Source organism: Gadus macrocephalus, chromosome 19 (assembly GCF_031168955.1).
Source record: "Gadus macrocephalus chromosome 19, ASM3116895v1".
Lineage (NCBI taxonomy): Eukaryota > Metazoa > Chordata > Actinopteri > Gadiformes > Gadidae > Gadus > Gadus macrocephalus.
In genome coordinates this window covers 10,309,287-10,328,718 of record NC_082400.1, presented here as the reverse complement: position 1 = coordinate 10,328,718, position 19,432 = coordinate 10,309,287, and the positions used below count along the sequence as shown (strand labels likewise).

General features: G+C 38.6%; 1 protein-coding gene across 1 annotated transcript; it reads left to right on the top strand.

The window, feature by feature from the left end:
* Positions 1 to 4,494: 4,494 nt before the first annotated feature.
* LOC132447518 (dual specificity protein phosphatase 26) lies at positions 4,495 to 9,402 on the top strand. Its single transcript, XM_060038323.1, has 5 exons — positions 4,495 to 4,789; positions 5,148 to 5,348; positions 5,592 to 5,803; positions 6,692 to 8,940; positions 9,001 to 9,402. The coding sequence occupies exons 2-4, from the start codon at positions 5,170 to 5,172 to the stop codon at positions 6,895 to 6,897; spliced, it is 597 nt and encodes a 198-aa protein (XP_059894306.1). The 5' UTR covers positions 4,495 to 4,789; positions 5,148 to 5,169; the 3' UTR covers positions 6,898 to 8,940; positions 9,001 to 9,402.
* Positions 9,403 to 19,432: the final 10,030 nt, after the last annotated feature.

Here is a 19,432-nt window from a genome sequence, read left to right as displayed (position 1 = left end):
TAAGTCAACAGTTGGGTTATGGAAAAATTGAATAGGCCTACATGTCGGTCGTGATCAATGTTTTTTTAATGCAAATTAGAGATAACAATGAACTGAATATGGTAATATGTTTTTTATCCGACCATCTGTATCAGTTTAAAAGAAAAAACATCATGAAAATGAATGTTACCTGTTTAAGTCCAGAATTGCTCTACTACTGGACAGGACCCAAGCATGTGTGTAGCCTAAGTGTAACAGTCCCACCACAGCCATGCCAGCACAATTACGAAGCATTAAGGTTCCTTTTTATTTATTCAATATGATGTGATTTGTGATATAAATTTGGCTGATCTTTGTGAAAGCTGCATGAAAACATGACACCAGGAAGGGGTGACATTACAGCAGGATGGTGATGTCTCCTTGGTGATACAAATAAATACTGAAATACATTGAATTCAACCTGCCTTAAAGGGTAATTCCGGTGTAAAATGGATTTGGGATATGTTTTGTATGATAACGAGTTTAAACATTCGTTTTGGATCACAAAAACCGCATATTGACGCATTTTACAGTTGGCTGTTTTCAGCCGATTCTATCAAAACGCTATAAACTTGGAACGATGGGGGCACTGGTTATGGTAAAAGCTAAATCGCTATTTTAAACCACTTAGAGGGCTAAAAGTATCCCGACACTTCTTTAGTAGTATAATAAGGGTCTTAACCTATAAAACGAAGCATTGAAACCTTTGTAAGTGTACAGATTGTTTATTAAAAAGGACATTTTATACACACAATACCATCAGTAGATCACCCGTCGACACCATTTAGTTTTTAAGACTTGATAAGTAGATTGGCGAACACAGAGTTTGCGTGTTACTGACGAATGTAACAATCTCTATGTTCGTCAATCTACCTATCGAGTCTTAAAAAGATTAAGTTTGCAACTAGAGGTTGAGCGAGTTCGAAAACTCTAGTATTAATAACATAAGTCATCTAGCTTATTTGTTTATCTGAAATGCAAAGATTATCTTTTGCATTTCAAAAATAAATCAACATTCTTAAAGTTGGTGCCATGTTTTCTTTGATAAAAAAAAACAGTGTTACCCTTTATGTTTTATTTTATGACAGCCGATAAAAAACGACAGTGTTACCCCTTATGTTTTATTTGATTAAATACGAGAGGCTTACCCCTTACGTTATATTTCATGAAGGGCAATAAAAACCGACAGTTACCCCTTACGTTTTAATTGACGACGGCCGATGAAAAAAACGACAGTGTTACCCCATACGTTTTATTTGATGACGGCGGATAAAAAAAACAACACTGTTACCCCATACGTCTTATTTGATCTTATACAATAAAAAACGTATAACCTTGGTGAAATGGATTTTGATTATCCTGTGCATCATGTAACAACATGTTAAAGGATCTTGGGGTTAAGTCCTCTGAATGATATTAATAATTTAAAGTCAACCAAATCCAGGAATTAATCTCATGGATTTTCTCAAGGGCCTTGTGTGTTCAATTTATATATTGATTTCATATACTCTTTAGTTTCTCTAAATGATAAACCACGTGTTTCTTTTGTTTTAAAGAAAAACAAAGTGACCGTATCCTCTCAAAATTTTTATCAAAAGAAAATGAATCATTAACAAGTTTATAAAACAGTGATCCAGTTACATAAATAAATTGATATTACTGTATCAAACCTTAAAATTCCATTTCATCAGCAAGTTGAAACAGTGGTACAATCTTTTTACGCAATATAATAAATAAAATGATCATAGTTATTTTATAAACAAGGGAGCTAGTAACAGACCTATAGTGAGGACAGGGGAAAGTCACACTGATCATTTTCACAGAAAAACAAGAAAAAAGGGCTTTTAAAGCACAGAATACAGAATATAAAAACGAAACTAGAGTAAAAGAAATTTGTTGATTTGTTATTTTTAAATGAACAAGGTTTGGTAGTTACAAATGGTCATTTGGTTATTTTAAAGCAGCCAAACAAATGAAAAAACAAAATCATGGACCATATACAGTAGGCTATAAAAAGCTGAACAGTCAAGACCTAAACAGTTACTTTCTGCCCCGCACAAAGTCTGTATCACAACAGAGGAGGCAAATATACATTTCTTGGGCCTAAACAAGTTTTCCTTTAAAGGCCGACAAAGGGCAAGAAACCAGTTTTACTGTACCCATGTTATACTGTAGTTTTAAAGGTAAAAATTTTAATTAAAGAGAAATTCCACTGTCAAGCAACATTAGCTTGTTCAACAGAAAAAGGCATACATGTTTAAGGTTCCCCTTTTATTTTTTTTTGTCTTGCAAGCAAATCAGCAACAAAACTGGTAGTTGCACTATAAGGGTAAAAAAAAAAGTAAAGAGTAGAGTTGTAAATCGCTGTTGATTCAGGAAGAGCTTGGAAAAAACGACAACAGACACATTAGCCACCTTGCTACCTAGCATAGCAGACACTGAAGTAGTAATAGTGGACTTGTTGTAGTCCAGGGTGAAGCAGAAAGCAGTAGCTGTGCCATTCCAAGTTATAACGGGTAGACTGGTGGACATATTACATCTACGAATAGAGATTGGCCCACCAGTGGAATTTTCCTTATAAAAGGCCCATAACAGAGCGCTATGGGCCTTATTCACATAGTGGCCATCTTTGGTCCTCCTTAGAACCAAGATGGCCGCCTGGGGAATGTGGTCGGCTGTACGCCTCGTGCCCACTGCCTCCGTCCGTTGACTGATCCCCATTGACTTTGAATGGGGACGGACGCGCAATGCATTGTGGATCCGTTCGCTCCGTCAAAAAGTTGAAAAATTTCCAACTTTTTCGGCAGCGACGGATCCGTCATCCAATCAGATCGCCTATGCAAATGTGTGCAATGTCTCGGGCTCAGAAACGTAAACAGCGATGGGACAGCGATGGCTGACTGACTGATTTATCAAAGAGTTCACAAAATTTTCCAAAATGAAAGGTTTCTCGTTATAAGTTCGGCCTTTAGGGTGCACTCACACTAGGCCATCTGGCCGTGGCCGTGGCCGTTTTCACACCTAACCGTGCTCAAATCTGCCAGTGTGAGTGTGGCCAGTCTGGCCAGGCCAGGCCAACTTGGCCACTTGGGAGAGGTGTGCTGCTACGGTACGGGCCGCCACGGTACAGATGCTAATGAGCCGACACGCGCACACTCACGGCTACGCAACCTGAGCTGGATGACGTATAGCCCATGCGATGACCATGGACATAATAAAGGCGACGAGCCTTCTTTCCCATTAAACGTTAAACTTGGCGTCAAGCGGTTCAACTGTTGGTGTGTTCTCTGTGTTGTTGTCCATTGTTGATAAAACTCTGACTGGCGGCAGACTTTATTATGGTCCATGCAGCGGACGCTTGGTGATGACGTGTGAGGATGTGATGACGTATGTACAAGAGCCTACCGTGGCCAGGCCACAGTTGCGACGGCCAGATGGCATAGTGTGAGTGAAGGCTAGAGAACAATGGGGCCATTTGAGCACGGTTAGGTGTGAAAACGGCCAACGGCCACGGCCAGATGGCCTAGTGTGAGTGCACCCTTAGGCCCCGTCCACACGAAGCCGATTACATGGCGAAACCGCAAAGATCTTGTACGGTTCGGCCTTCCGCCACACGAAGCCGGCAAATCTGCTGACCGAAACTGTAAACTTCTGAAACCACCCTCGGAGGTGGTTTCAAATCTACCCGGTTTCGTTTTGGATTCGTGCTGACGCCTGAAACCGACTGAAACCGTAAACCATGACGTCATCGCCCCACCCCTCGACCCTCTAGCCAATGACTGTTAAGCCCGCGGAGTCTCAGAACTCACAGCAACAAAGATTTCCGTAGCAGAAGCAGCGGCCCTTATGGGCCTGGAATGTACGACAGCGTTTCTACAGATCTACCCGGTTTCGCTTGACTCCGTCTTTACGGAGATACTCCGAAACCGGATAGATCGAAACCGTAACGGTTTCGCCTGTTTCGGCTTCGTGTGGACGGGGCCTTAGAGTAGGGGTTGTGTCCTATGCAACCTATGTCATTTTGAGAGGGATGTCATGTGAGTTATAATGTCATGTATCCCCTCTGATTATCGATAATTCATTATTGATAGCCTAATTGAATGTTGTCCCTGTCCCAGTGTTGCACTGGAGCGCACTGGAGCGCACTGTTGGATAACCCTCTGGAGACCAGGGTTAAATTCCTTCTGATGTTTGTTTCTAATGAATAATGAATGTAATAATGAATATGTCATATACGACCTCCGACCGTATCAATTACCCACCGACCATGTGGAAGCGGAGAGAGCTGTCGACTAAAGCTCTGGACACCAGGTTTCAGGTTAACTTTCAATTGAATCCACAATTGCATGTATTTGTTTATGTGGAAATATGGCTCTATTTTGATCTCTGTATCACACCATGTACAATATTCTTGACTTATCGAGTTGAAAAATATAAATATGAAAAATATATGATGTAAAAAAAAAGCGCAAGTATGGGTTGCGTGTGGAAAATCGATATAGTGGCCCTTTAAACCGGCAGCCATGTTTTGATAATCAATTGATGGACTTGTTGAGGTTGCGAAAAACTGAGCGTTGTTGCTCCTCTTGTGATGATGAAGATGTCGGGAGGAAGATAATGGGGTGGCGGTCCGAATTTCTGTTTCTGCATCCATCCTCTAGTATTATGTTTTATCCGACTTCTGACGGCTGCAGTTGTGGTTTAACGTACAGAAAAGGAGGGAAACGCTCAGCGCCCGGAAATAAATAAATATATCGACGGTATTTGCAAGGTAGGTTTGTTTTTAGGAGCGCATTATCCTAAGACAAATAGAATAGTGATTGTATACACGCGTTTTGTTTGATAATAATGGAAACTGCTTTATTTTGTTTATAATTGCAGCCTAAGGTGTATTTAGCGTTTAGTTATTTGTCGTCGTTGTTATCACTACTACCATGCATGAAGCAGTAGTGCAACACGGATTCTCACTGGCCCTTCTATTATGTTCCGAGTCCTGTCTGATTTTTCCTGCCTGCTCTCTCCCTGTTTACCCCAATCGTCATCGGTGTTCGGGGGGGGGTTATAATACCCGTCAGCTCGATGTGTATTTACAGAAATAAACACTAGGATATCACGTTGCTCCCACACAGAGGCAGCAGCGTCTGGGTGGAGATGGCGTTCATGTCCCGTTTCTCCAGGTCTAGGAGCAGCTCAAGGAGTCCGAACAGGAAAGACTCGGAGCGCGTCTCGCCGATCCTGTCCGTGTCCGAACTGGAGCGGCTACTGTACACGGGGAAAACCGCCTGTAACCACGCGGATCAAGTGTGGCCGCGGCTCTACATTGGCGACCAGTGAGATTTGATACATTTCCATTTTACTATTAAAGCGTTGCACATAGTTGGCCTATTCAAATTATTTGGCATATATGGCGTAATTTTATTATTTATGTTCCGTGTGTGTGTGTGTGTGTGTGTGTGTGTGTGTGTGTGTGTGTGTGTGTGTGTGTGTGTGTGTGTGTGTGTGTGTGTGTGTGTGTGTGTGTGTGTGCCAAATTGTGTTCCTCTAACTCACCCCCCCTTGTGTGTGCTTCACAGGGACATTGCGTCGGACAGGCGCGAGCTGGCTAAACTGGGCATCAGCCACATCCTCAACTGTGCGCAGAGCAAGTGGCGCAGCGGTGCCGAGTACTACGCCGGCATGAACATCACCTACCAGGGCATCGAGGCCCACGACTCCCCCTCCTTCGACATGAGCGTCCACTTCTACCCCTCGGCTGAGTTCATCCACAAGGCGCTGTGCGGCGGAGGTGAGTGGGACGCCCAAACAGATCGCGACTGACACCAGAGAGACACTCATGGAACAGTACTGGTAGAGAGCACCAATGAATCATATGGTTTACACCTCGTTCCTCTAAACCAAACCACACCACAGGCACACGCACACGCACACACACACACACACACACACACACACACACACACACACACACACACACACACACACACACACACACACACACACACACACCAAAACACACACACCTGCCTGCACACCTGTGCATAAATACACACAGACACATTACAGATAAATGATTGTTCCATTTTATGTGTGTGTGTGTGTGTGTGTGTGTGTGTGTGTATGCGTCTATGTCTGTGTGTGTGTGTGTGTGTGTGTCTGTGTATGCGTCTATGTCTGTGTGTGTGTGTGTGTGTGTGTGTGTATGCGTCTATGTCTGTGTGTGTGTGTGTGTGTGTGTGTGTGTCTGTGTGTGTGTGTGTGTGTGTGTGTATGCGTCTATGTCTGTGTGTGTGTGTGTATGCGTCTATGTCTGTGTGTGTGTGTGTGTGTGTGTGTGTGTGTGTGTCTGTGTATGCGTCTATGTCTGTGTGTGTGTGTGTGTGTGTGTGTGTGTGTCTGTGTATGCGTCTATGTCTGTGTGTGTGTGTGTGTCTGTGTATGCGTCTATGTCTGTGTGTGTGTGTGTATGCGTCCATGTCTGTGTGTCTGTGTATGCGTCTATGTCTGTGTGTGTGTGTGTATGCGTCCATGTCTGTGTGTGTGTGTGTATGCGTCCATGTCTGTGTGTGTGTGTGTGTGCGTCTGTGTGTGTGTGTGTGTGTGTGTGTGTGTGTGTGTGTGTGTGTGTGTGTGTGTGTGTGTGTGTGTGTGTGTGTGTGTGTGTGTGATGGACCAGGCACGGTGCTGGTGCACTGCGCGGTGGGCGTGAGCCGCTCGGCCAGCCTGGTGCTGGCCTACCTGATGATCCGCCAGAACCTGACCCTGGTGGAGGCCATCCGCACGGTGAAGGACCACCGCGGCGTCACCCCCAACCGGGGCTTCCTCCGGCAGCTCAGTGGCCTGGACGGCATCCTGCGTGAGAGCCGCAGGACTTCGCCGTAGACCCCGGGGAACCCCCCCCCCCCACCCCCGCCACCGCCGCCACCCGTTTGTCTTCATCGGGATCCAAAAAGACAATGTCAGACCCCCGAACCCTGGGACCCCCGAACCCTGGGACCCCCTCCGACCGCTGTACACTGGGAGCACCCTGGATTTGGGGATCCTTTGGTTTTAAGGATCCCCAATTTTGGTGTGTTTTGTGTTCCACTTTCTTGAACCCTTTCTGCGTGTTCTGCGCGCGACCTCTGCCCCACTACCGACTAGATCCCGATTCATTTTGGGGTCCCGACCTTTTAAGTCATTCTTCAGTCGGCAATATATCGACACACGTTCTCATCTTCTAAAAAACACATGAAACATGAGGTCGAAACATATTGGTAATCTGAGCAATTACAAATATTTTGTCCACAAACTAGGAGAAAACGTTTTTGTTATCGTTTGTACGATGTCAAAAACATTTCATGTTTGCTTTTTATTGATGAGTTCAAATCGACTTTTAGATTTACTTCAGGTAGCCCTCCAGAGGGCCAATCAGATGTCTCGGGGGGGCATGTGCCACCCCAGGCCCCCTCCCTTGACAAGCCCCTGCCAAAGACCCCTCTGTCCTTCCTGGAAGAAAAGTCTCAGTCTCACCGAAGGCTGGTACAAGCCGACAGGTAAGATCTTATCTGCTCTGTTCTGCTTCCAGAACCAGGTTCCTTCATCCCAAACCATGCCAGGCGTTTGAATTCCATCTTGATTCCAGAGAAGTGAGGTAGCAAAAGGTTGTGGTGTCGAATGCAATGGCATGCAATTCCCTTTACCTGTTAGTTATGTCTCAGAGACGATGCCTATCTAGGAATCTAACTCAATGCGGTAAGATACTAGCAATTCATCTATTAATTGGTGTAAGCATTGGTGCAACTACAAATACGTAAGTATTCAAACAAGTGTATAGGCTTCAACCCTTTCCTTTGGTTCATATGCTCACGTTTCATTATAACTTTCAGAGCTACAGAATGGCTGTTAATTCCAAATGTGTACTTCACACTAAAAGACTTAAAAGTCAGGCGGTATGGTACTGTTGGTATCGTCACCAGTATGGATCAGTATAGCTTTCACTTTAATTTGACTCATAATCTGTCCACAATACCTACTTAACTAATTGTTTTACTGTTGCACGTTAATTGTATTTGTATTTTTATTTATTCATTCATTTCACATCCATCCTTTACCTTTTCAGAATTGGTGGAGGCAAACCTTGGGCTACTTAATGCTTACAGGAGCCTCTAGTGGACAACGGTGATCACTAGCACATTATTTTAGTACATTATACCATTATTCAGATGACCCCAGATCGTGTCTGTTTACAAGAACACCGTACAATGACTGTTAGCCCTTTCAGAAAACATTTGAAAGTGATCATGTAGTGTTTTACTAGCACATCAATAGTTTGAAGCAGAGCTACAGGTAAGAACGCTGCCACACATTACCAGTAAAAAGCTACAAACTGCCTGGGTAACGGACCAATCCTCATGATAAAGGATATAACTTCAGGTTTTACGGTTTGATTATGCTACAAAACGAGTCTTAATATTGTTAAATGTTTTATCTAGTTTGTGCAGATAATACTAATAATTCCAAGACAATGAAAATTTGATTATCTGATGCTGATGCGGTCCAAATCATGTTGAAATTCTGTTTTATTAATGAATAATTATGTCCACAACAATGTTTGACCTTGGATGGTTTTGTGGTCTGTGTTGTTTGAGTCCAGCTGTGTTACGGCGTTTATCGCATCTGGGTGACAAATGTGCTGTTGAAGTGATTTATTTATTTAATTTTGTAAAAAATGTAACTGACGGCATTAAAGCTTGGAGAAATAGAATGAATTCTCGAGGAATTACTACGTATAGTTTAGTATCTTATTAGCTGTCTACGCTGACATTTTTCAACATGGTGACTGAAAGTATATTTAAAAAGGCATTATTTGTTGTCCTTGAGCATGAATCCCAATTTTGTTGTAGCTTTGATATCGATGCATAGGAATCCAACTTTCTATTCGTTGTCAGTTAATACTGCCATTTTGTCAAAATGTTCTCGACTGATGTTAGAATTTGTATTCAGTTCAGCCAAAAGCTATGGATTCCTATTCAAATCTGTCATTTGATGTGATAGCTTGGTTGTATTGGTCTGCACTTTTGTATTTGTCTTTTTTATACACTGAATGGTTGCTCCCAATTACTGTTTATATTCTTGTACTTTTAATTTTCCTACAGACAAAACATTTTATTGGATTTATTTATGGTCTTTTTTTTTATTTTTCTACAACTCAGAGATGAATTTGAAAAGTTGCATTGCAATGGAAGTATTTATGCCTTAATCCATATATGTATCTGTGATTATTTATGTGGTGGTGTTCCTTGTCTTATTTTATTTTGCGCAATGTTGACTATTGAGATTATTGTTTTGATAAATTATGTACTGTCCAAAATTCCAAAAATAAATTAATACAAAAGTCTTGTGAAATGGACGCTAGCTATTTCCATTATTGTGGTTAAGAACAATAAGTTGGCATGAAAACATATTAGTGCTGCCAAACCAAACTGAGATGGATCTTGGTCCTTCACGTGTTCAGGCCTTTGAGGAAGAGGTCAAACCAATTTCTCTAACCGGTTTTTATATACCACTGCATAAAATTGTGTAGAGTTGTTTTATCGCGGTTATCGTTTAGAAATAAGTGTATTATGTACGAATGTCAAGCCCACATCAATAACAAATTCTACTTCCGGTCTGAAATGACAAAAAATAAAGGTCACCATTAGCCTAGAAATCTAGACACCCCTAGCGGCAGCAAATTTTATTTGCAGCCAGGGAGGCTGCTGATGCTGGCGAACAGCTGTCTTTCGACTCGGCTTTGGCCGCGACTCTTCAAGACTTGAAGTTATCATTTTCTTTGAGAAATGAACAAAGAACTGCACTGAAGTCTTTCCTGGAAAAGAAAGATGTATTTGGAGTTTTGCCGACCGGATACGGTAAAAGTTTCGTCGTTGGTCTCCATTCTCTCAATCCACCATTCGCAACATTTCCCCATGGAAATTTCCATCGCTTCAGGAAAAAAAACATAAGGGGTTATGTTTTTTTCCATGACGACCAATAAAAGACGACAGTGTTACCCCTAGTGTTTTTTTTCATGACGACCAATAAAAACAACAGTGTTACCCCTTATGTATTTTTTCATGACGACCAATAAAAACAACAGTGTTACCCCTTATGTTTTTTTTCATGACGACCAATAAAAAACGACAGCGTTACCCCTTATGTTTTTTTTCATGACGACCAATAAAAGACGACAGTGTTACCCCCTATGTTTTATTTGATAAATATCAACCCTTATGTTTATTTCATGACGACTGATATAAAACGACAGTGTTACCCCTTATATTTTATTTGACAAAAACAACAGTGTTACCCCTTATGTTTTTTTTGATAAATATCAACCCTTATGTATTTTTTCATGACGACCAATAAAAACAACAGTGTTACCCCTTATGTTTTTTTTTTTTTCATGACGACCAATAAAAAACGACATTGTTACCCCTTGTGTTTTTTTTCATGACGACCAATAAAAAACGACAGTGTTACCCCTTGTGTTTTTTTTCATGACGACCAATAAAAAACGACAGTGTTATCCCTTGTGTTTTTTTTCATGACGACCAAAGTAAAATAACAGTGTTAACCCTTATATTTTATTTGACAAAGACAACAGGGTTACACTTTATGTTTTTTTTCATGACGACCAATAAAGAACAACAGTGTTACCCCTCATGTTTTTTTTCATGACGACCAATAAAAAACCACAGTGTTACCCCTTATGTTTTATTTCATGACGACCAATAAAAAACAACAGTGTTACCCCTTGTGTTTTTTTTCATGACGACCAATAAAAACAACAGTGTTACCCCTTATGTTTTTTTTCATGACGACCAATAAAAACAACAGTCCATTAAATCCATTAAAACATAGGGAGTAATAACACTGTCGTTTTTATCAAATGATACATGAGGGGTGACACTGTTGTTTTTCTTTGGTCGTCATGAAAAAAACCATAAGGGGTAACACTGTTGTTTTTTATTGGTCGTCATGAAAAAAAACATAAAGGGTAACACTGTTATTTTACTTTGGTCGTCATGAAAAAAAACACAAGGGGTAACACTGTCGTTTTTTATTGGTCGTCATGAAAAAAAACATAAGGGGTAACACTGTTGTTTTTATTGGTCATGAAAAAAAACATAAGGGGTAACACTGTTGTTTTTATTGGTCGTCATGAAAAAAAACATAAGGGGTAACACTGTTGTTTTTGTCAAATAAAATATAAGGGGTAACACTGTTGTTTTACTTTGGTCATCATGAAAAAAAACACTAGGGGTAACACTGTCGTCTTTTATTGGTCTTCAGGAAAAAAAACATAAGGGGTTATGTTTTTTTCCATGACGACCAATAAAAGACGACAGTGTTACCCCCAGTGTTTTTTTTCATGACGACCAAAGTAAAACAACAGTGTTACCCCCTATGTTTTATTTGATAAATATCAACCCTTATGTTTATTTCATGACGACCAATAAAAAACAACAGTGTTACCCCTTATGTTTTTTTTCATGACGACCAATAAAAAACAACAGTGTTACCCCTTATGTTTTTTTTCATGACGACCGATAAAAACAACAGTGTTACCCCTTAGGTTTTTTTTCATGACGACCAATAAAAAACCACAGTGTTACCCCTTATGTTTTTTTTCATGACGACCAATAAAAAACCACAGTGTTACCCCTTATGTTTTTTTTCATGACGACCAATAAAAAACAACAGTGTTACCCCTTATGTTTTTTTTCCATGACGACCAATAAAAAACAACAGTGTTACCCCTTATGTTTTTTTTCATGACGACCAATAAAAAACGACAGCGTTACCCCTTATGTTTTTTTTCATGACGACCAAAGTAAAATAACAGTGTTACCCCTTATGCATCATTTGATAAAAACGACAGTGTTACTCCCTATGTTTTAATGGATAAATATCGACAGCGTGACAACAGTGTTACCCCTTATGTTTTTTTCATGAGGACCAATAAAAAACGAGTGTTACCCCTTATATTTTATTTGACAAAGACAACAGTGTTACACTTTATGTTTTTTTTCATGACGACCAATAAAAAACCACAGTGTTACCCCTTATGTTTTTTTTCATGACAACCAAAAAAAACGACAGTGTTACCCCTTGTGTTTTTTTTCATGACGACCAAAGTAAAACAACAGTGTTACCCCCTATGTTTTATTTGATAAATATAGACCCTTATGTTTATTTCATGACAGCCGATAAAAAACGAAAGTTACCCCTCATGTTTTTTCCATGTTGACCAAAATAAAATCGACAGTGCCACCACTGTCTACGTTTTTGCGGGGATCCAATAATGAGCTGTTTAAAGTGTTAACATCCGACCTTAACAATGCACCAACAAGACACCGGACATAGGCATCACGAAGGTTATACTTGACTTTATAATTCACATGAAATATATACAATAGTCTTCCAACAGACGACATCAACCGGACTTGAACCCCGGTCTCCAGGGGATTAGGCAGAGTGCACTCCACTGCACCACTGAGGCGATGAAGTTACACAATAATCAATCATCAATAAAGAGGATATACATGACATTAAAATGTATGTGTGTATTTCTATTATTTTCCTTATGTTTTTTTTTATGACGACCAATAAAAAACGACAGTGTTACCCCTTATGTTTTATTTGACGAAGACAACAGTGTTACCCCTTATGTTTTTTTCATGACGACCAGTAAAACACAACAGTGTTACCCCTTATGTTTTTTTTCATGACGACCAATAAAAAACGACAGTGTTACCCCTTATGTTTTTTTTCATGTCGACCAATAAAAAACCACAGTGTTACCGCTTATGTTTTTTTTGACAAAGACAACAGTGTTACCCCTTATGTTTTTTTTCATGACGACCAGTAAAAAACAACAGTGTTACCCCTTATGTTTTTTTTGATGACGGCCGATAAAAAACGACAGTGTTACCCCTTACGTTTTATTTGATGACAGGGAATAAAAAACAACAGTGTTACCCCTTTTGTTTTTGTAATTGTACTATAATTGCGCAATTTGGAGGAGCTGGGGATCGAACAACCAACCTTTCAGTTACAAGACAACTGCTCTACCTCCTGAGCTAAGCCACCCCCTTTATAATGCTACGACAGTGGTACCACTTATTTTTTATCTGATAAAAAACGACAGTGTTACCCCTTATGTTTTTTTTGATGACGGCCGATAAAAAACGACAGTGTTACCCCTTATGTTTTATTTGATAAAAAACGACAGTGTTACCCCTTATGTTTTTTTTGATGAAGGCCGATAAAAAACGACAGTGTTACCCCTTATGTTTTATTTGATAAAAAACGACAGTGTAACCCCTTATGTTTTTTTTGATGACGGCCGATAAAAAACTACAGTGTTACCCCTTATGTTTTTTTTGATGAAGGCCGATAAAAAACGACAGTGTTACCCCTTATGTTTTATTTGATAAAAAACGACAGTGTAACCCCTTATGTTTTTTTTGATGACGGCCGATAAAAAACGACAGTGTTACCCCTTATGTTTTATTTGATAAAAAACGACAGTGTTACCCCTTATGTTTTTTTTGATGACGGCCGATAAAAAACGACAGTGTTACCCCTTATGTTTTATTTGATAAAAAACAACAGTGTTACCCCTTATGTTTTTTTTGATGACGGCCGATAAAAAACGACAGTGTTACCCCTTACGTTTCATTTGATAAAAAACGACAGTGTTACCCCTTATGTTTTTTTTGATGACGGCCGATAAAAAACGACAGTGTTACCCCTTACGTTTTATTTGATGACTGGGAATAAAAATTGACAGTGTTACCCCTTATGTTTTATTTGATAAAAAACGACAGTGTTACCCCTTATGTTTTTTTTGATGACGGCCGATAAAAAACGACAGTGTTACCCCTAATGTTTTATTTGATAAAAAACGACAGTGTTACCCCTCATGTTTTTTTTGAGGACGGCCGATAAAAAACGACAGTGTTACCCCTTACGTTTTATTTGATGACTGGGAATAAAAAACGACTGTGTTACCCCTTATGTTTTATTTAATAAAAAACGACAGTGTTACCCCTTATGTTTTTTTTGATGACGGCCGATAAAAAACGACAGTGTTACCCCTTATGTTTTATTTGATAAAAAACGACAGTGTTACCCCTTATGTTTTTTTTGATGAAGGCCGATAAAAAACGACAGTGTTACCCCTTATGTTTTATTTGATAAAAAACGACAGTGTAACCCCTTATGTTTTTTTTGATGACGGCCGATAAAAAACTACAGTGTTACCCCTTATGTTTTTTTTGATGAAGGCCGATAAAAAACGACAGTGTTACCCCTTATGTTTTATTTGATAAAAAACGACAGTGTAACCCCTTATGTTTTTTTTGATGACGGCCGATAAAAAACGACAGTGTTACCCCTTATGTTTTATTTGATAAAAAACGACAGTGTTACCCCTTATGTTTTTTTTGATGACGGCCGATAAAAAACGACAGTGTTACCCCTTATGTTTTATTTGATAAAAAACAACAGTGTTACCCCTTATGTTTTTTTTGATGACGGCCGATAAAAAACGACAGTGTTACCCCTTACGTTTCATTTGATAAAAAACGACAGTGTTACCCCTTATGTTTTTTTTGATGACGGCCGATAAAAAACGACAGTGTTACCCCTTACGTTTTATTTGATGACTGGGAATAAAAATTGACAGTGTTACCCCTTATGTTTTATTTGATAAAAAACGACAGTGTTACCCCTTATGTTTTTTTTGATGACGGCCGATAAAAAACGACAGTGTTACCCCTAATGTTTTATTTGATAAAAAACGACAGTGTTACCCCTCATGTTTTTTTTGAGGACGGCCGATAAAAAACGACAGTGTTACCCCTTACGTTTTATTTGATGACTGGGAATAAAAAACGACTGTGTTACCCCTTATGTTTTATTTAATAAAAAACGACAGTGTTACCCCTTATGTTTTATTTGACGAAGACAACAGTGTTACCCCTTATGTTTTTTTCATGACGACCAGTAAAACACAACAGTGTTACCCCTTATGTTTTTTTTCATGACGACCAATAAAAAACGACAGTGTTACCCCTTATGTTTTTTTTCATGTCGACCAATAAAAAACCACAGTGTTATCCAATAAAAAACCAATAAAAAACCGCTTATGTTTTTTTTGACAAAGACAACAGTGTTACCCCTTATGTTTTTTTTCATGACGACCAGTAAAAAACAACAGTGTTACCCCTTATGTTTTTTTTGATGACGGCCGATAAAAAACGACAGTGTTACCCCTTACGTTTTATTTGATGACAGGGAATAAAAAACAACAGTGTTACCCCTTTTGTTTTTGTAATTGTACTATAATTGCGCAATTTGGAGGAGCTGGGGATCGAACAACCAACCTTTCAGTTACAAGACAACTGCTCTACCTCCTGAGCTAAGCCACCCCCTTTATAATGCTACGACAGTGGTACCACTTATTTTTTATCTGATAAAAAACGACAGTGTTACCCCTTATGTTTTTTTTGATGACGGCCGATAAAAAACGACAGTGTTACCCCTTACGTTTTATTTGATGACTGGGAATAAAAAACGACTGTGTTACCCCTTATGTTTTATTTAATAAAAAACGACAGTGTTACCCCTTATGTTTTTTTTGATGAAGGCCGATAAAAAACGACAGTGTTACCCCTTATGTTTTATTTGATAAAAAACGACAGTGTAACCCCTTATGTTTTTTTTGATAAAAAACGACAGTGTTACCCCTTATGTTTTTTTTGATGATGGCCGATAAAAAACGACAGTGTTACCCCTTCTGTATACTTGACTTTATATTTCACATGAAATAGATACATGAGTCTTCCAACAGATGACATCAACCGGACTTGAACCCCGGTCTCCAGGGGGTTAGGCAGAGTGCACTCCACTGCACCACTGCGGCGATGACAATACAAAATAATCAATCATCAATAAAGAGGATATACATGACATTAAAATGTATGTGTGTATTTCTATTATTTTCCTTACGTTTTTTTTCATGACGACCAATAAAAAACGACAGTGTTACCCCTTATGTTTTATTTGACATAGACAACAGTGTTACCCCTTATGTTTTTTTTCATGACGACCAATAAAAAACCACAGTGTTACCCCTTATGTTTTTTTTCATGACGACCAATAAAAAACAACAGTGTTACCCCTTATGTTTTTTTTCATGACGACCAATAAAAAACAACAGTGTTACCCCTTATGGTTTTTTTCATGACGACCAATAAAAAACGACATTGTTACCCCTTATGTTTTTTAAAAAAAACGACAGTGTTACCCCTTACGTTTTATTTGATGACGGGGAATAAAAAACAACAGTGTTACCCCTTATGTTTTTTTTGATGACGGCCGATAAAAAACGAGTGTTACCCCTTATGTTTTATTAAAAAAACGACAGTGTTACCCCATACGTTTTATTTGATGACGGGCGATAAAAAAACGATAGTGTTACCCCTTATATTTTATTTGATAACGGGGAACAAAAAACAACAGTGTTACCCCTTATGTTTTTTTTGATGACGGCCGATAAAAAACGACAGTGTTACCCCTTCTGTATACTTGACTTTATAATTCACATGAAATAGATATAAGAGTCTTCCAACAGAAGACATCAACCGGACTTGAACCCCGGTCTCCAGGGGGTTAGGCAGAGTGCACTCCACTGCACCACTGAGGAGATGATAATACACAATAATCAATCATCAATAAAGAGGATATACATGACATTAAAATGTATGTGTGTATTTCCATTATTTTCCTTATGTTTTTTTTCATGACGACCAATAAAAAACGACAGTGTTACCCCTTATGTTTTATTTGACAAAGACAACAGTGTTACCCCTTATGTTTTTTTCATGACGACCAATAAAAAACAACAGTGTTACCCCTTATGGTTTTTTTCATGACGACCAATAAAAAACCACAGTGTTACCCCTTATGTTTTTTTTCATGGCGACCAATAAAAACAACAGTGTTACCCCTTGTGGTTTTTTTCATGACGACCAATAAAAAACGACAGTGTTACCCTTTGTGTTTTTTTTCATGACAACCAATAAAAAACGACAGTGTTACCCCTTGTGTTTTTTTTCATGACGACCAAAGTAAATTAACAGTGTTACCCCTTATGTTTTTTTTCATGACGACCAATAAAAAACAACAGTGTTACCCCTTATGTTTTTTTTCATGACGACCAATAAAAACAAGTGTCATGTTTTTTTTCATGACGACCAATAAAAAACGACAGTGTTACCCCTTATGTTTTTTTTCATGACGACCAATAAGAAACGACAGTGTTACCCCTTATGGTTTTTTTCATGACGACCAATAAAAAACAACTGTGTTACCTTCTGTTTTTTTTCATGACGACCAATAAAAAACAACAGTGTTACCCCTTATGTTTTTTTTCATGACGATCAATATAAACAACAGTGTTACCCCTTATGTTTTTTTTCATGACGACCAATAAAAAACGACAGTGTTACCCCTTATGTTTTTTTTCATGTCGACCAATAAAAAACCACAGTGTTACCCCTTATGTTTTTTTTCATGGCGACCAATAAAAACAACAGTGTTACCCCTTATGTTTTTTTTCATGACGACCAATAAAAAACGACAGTGTTACCCCTTATGTTTTTTTTCATGACGACCAATAAATAACAACAGTGTTACCCCTTATGTTTTTTTTCATGACGACCAATAAAAAACGACAGTGTTACCCTTTGTTTTTTTTCATGACAACCCATAAAAAACGACAGTGTTACCCCTTGTGTTTTTTTTCATGACGACCAAAGTAAATTAACAGTGTTACCCCTTATGTTTTTTTTCATGACGACCAATAAAAAACAACAGTGTTACCCCTTATGTTTTTTTTCATGACGACCAATAAAAACAACAGTGTCATGTTTTTTTTCATGACGACCTATAAAAAACAACAGTGTTACCCCTTATGTTTTTTTTCATGACAACCAATAAAAAACGACAGTGTTACCCCTTGTGTTTTTTTTCATGACGACCAAAGTAAATTAACAGTGTTACCCCTTATGTTTTTTTTCATGACGACCAATAAAAAACAACAGTGTTACCCCTTATGTTTTTTTTCATGACGACCAATAAAAACAACAGTGTCATGTTTTTTTTCATGACGACCAATAAAAAATGACAGTGTTACCCCTTATGTTTTTTTTCATGACGACCAATAAAAAACAACAGTGTTACCCCTTATGTTTTTTTTCATGACGACCAATAAGAAACGACAGTGTTACCCCTTATGTTTTTTTTCATGACGACCAATAAAAAACAACTGTCTTACCTTGTGTTTTTTTTCATGACGACCAATAAAAAACAACAGTGTTACCCCTTATGTTTTTTTTCATGACGATCAATATAAACAGTGTTACCCCTTATGTTTTTTTTCATGACGACCAATAAAAAACGACAGTGTTACCCCTTATGTTTTTTTTCATGTCGACCAATAAAAAACCACAGTGTTACCCCTTATGTTTTTTTTCATGGCGACCAAAGTAAATTAACAGTGTTACCCCTTATGTTTTTTTTCATGACGACCAATAAAAAACAACAGTGTTACCCCTTATGTTTTTTTTCATGACGACCAATAAAAACAACAGTGTCATGTTTTTTTCATGACGACCAATAAAAAACGACAGTGTTACCCCTTATGTTTTTTTTCATGACGACCAATAAAAAACGACAGTGTTACCCCTTATGTTTTTTTTGATGACGGCCGATAAAAAACGACAGTGTTACCCCTTACGTTTCATTTGATAAAAAACGACAGTGTTACCCCTTATGTTTTTTTTGATGACGGCCGATAAAAAACGACAGTGTTACCCCTTACGTTTTATTTGATGACTGGGAATAAAAATTGACAGTGTTACCCCTTATGTTTTATTTGATAAAAAACGACAGTGTTACCCCTTATGTTTTTTTTGATGACGGCCGATAAAAAACGACAGTGTTACCCCTAATGTTTTATTTGATAAAAAACGACAGTGTTACCCCTCATGTTTTTTTTGAGGACGGCCGATAAAAAACGACAGTGTTACCCCTTACGTTTTATTTGATGACTGGGAATAAAAAACGACTGTGTTACCCCTTATGTTTTATTTAATAAAAAACGACAGTGTTACCCCTTATGTTTTATTTGACGAAGACAACAGTGTTACCCCTTATGTTTTTTTCATGACGACCAGTAAAACACAACAGTGTTACCCCTTATGTTTTTTTTCATGACGACCAATAAAAAACGACAGTGTTACCCCTTATGTTTTTTTTCATGTCGACCAATAAAAAACCACAGTGTTATCCAATAAAAAACCAATAAAAAACCGCTTATGTT

Excerpts from the sequence above, each read along its gene's own strand:
- LOC132447518 (XM_060038323.1), top strand. The coding sequence starts at position 5,170 with ATGGCGTTCATGTCCCGTTTCTCCAGGTCTAGGAGCAGCTCAAGGAGT. Across the intron at positions 5,349-5,591 it reads CGGCTCTACATTGGCGACCA|GGACATTGCGTCGGACAGGC; the intron begins GTGAGATTTGAT and ends TGTGCTTCACAG. Across the intron at positions 5,804-6,691 it reads CAAGGCGCTGTGCGGCGGAG|GCACGGTGCTGGTGCACTGC; the intron begins GTGAGTGGGACG and ends GTGATGGACCAG.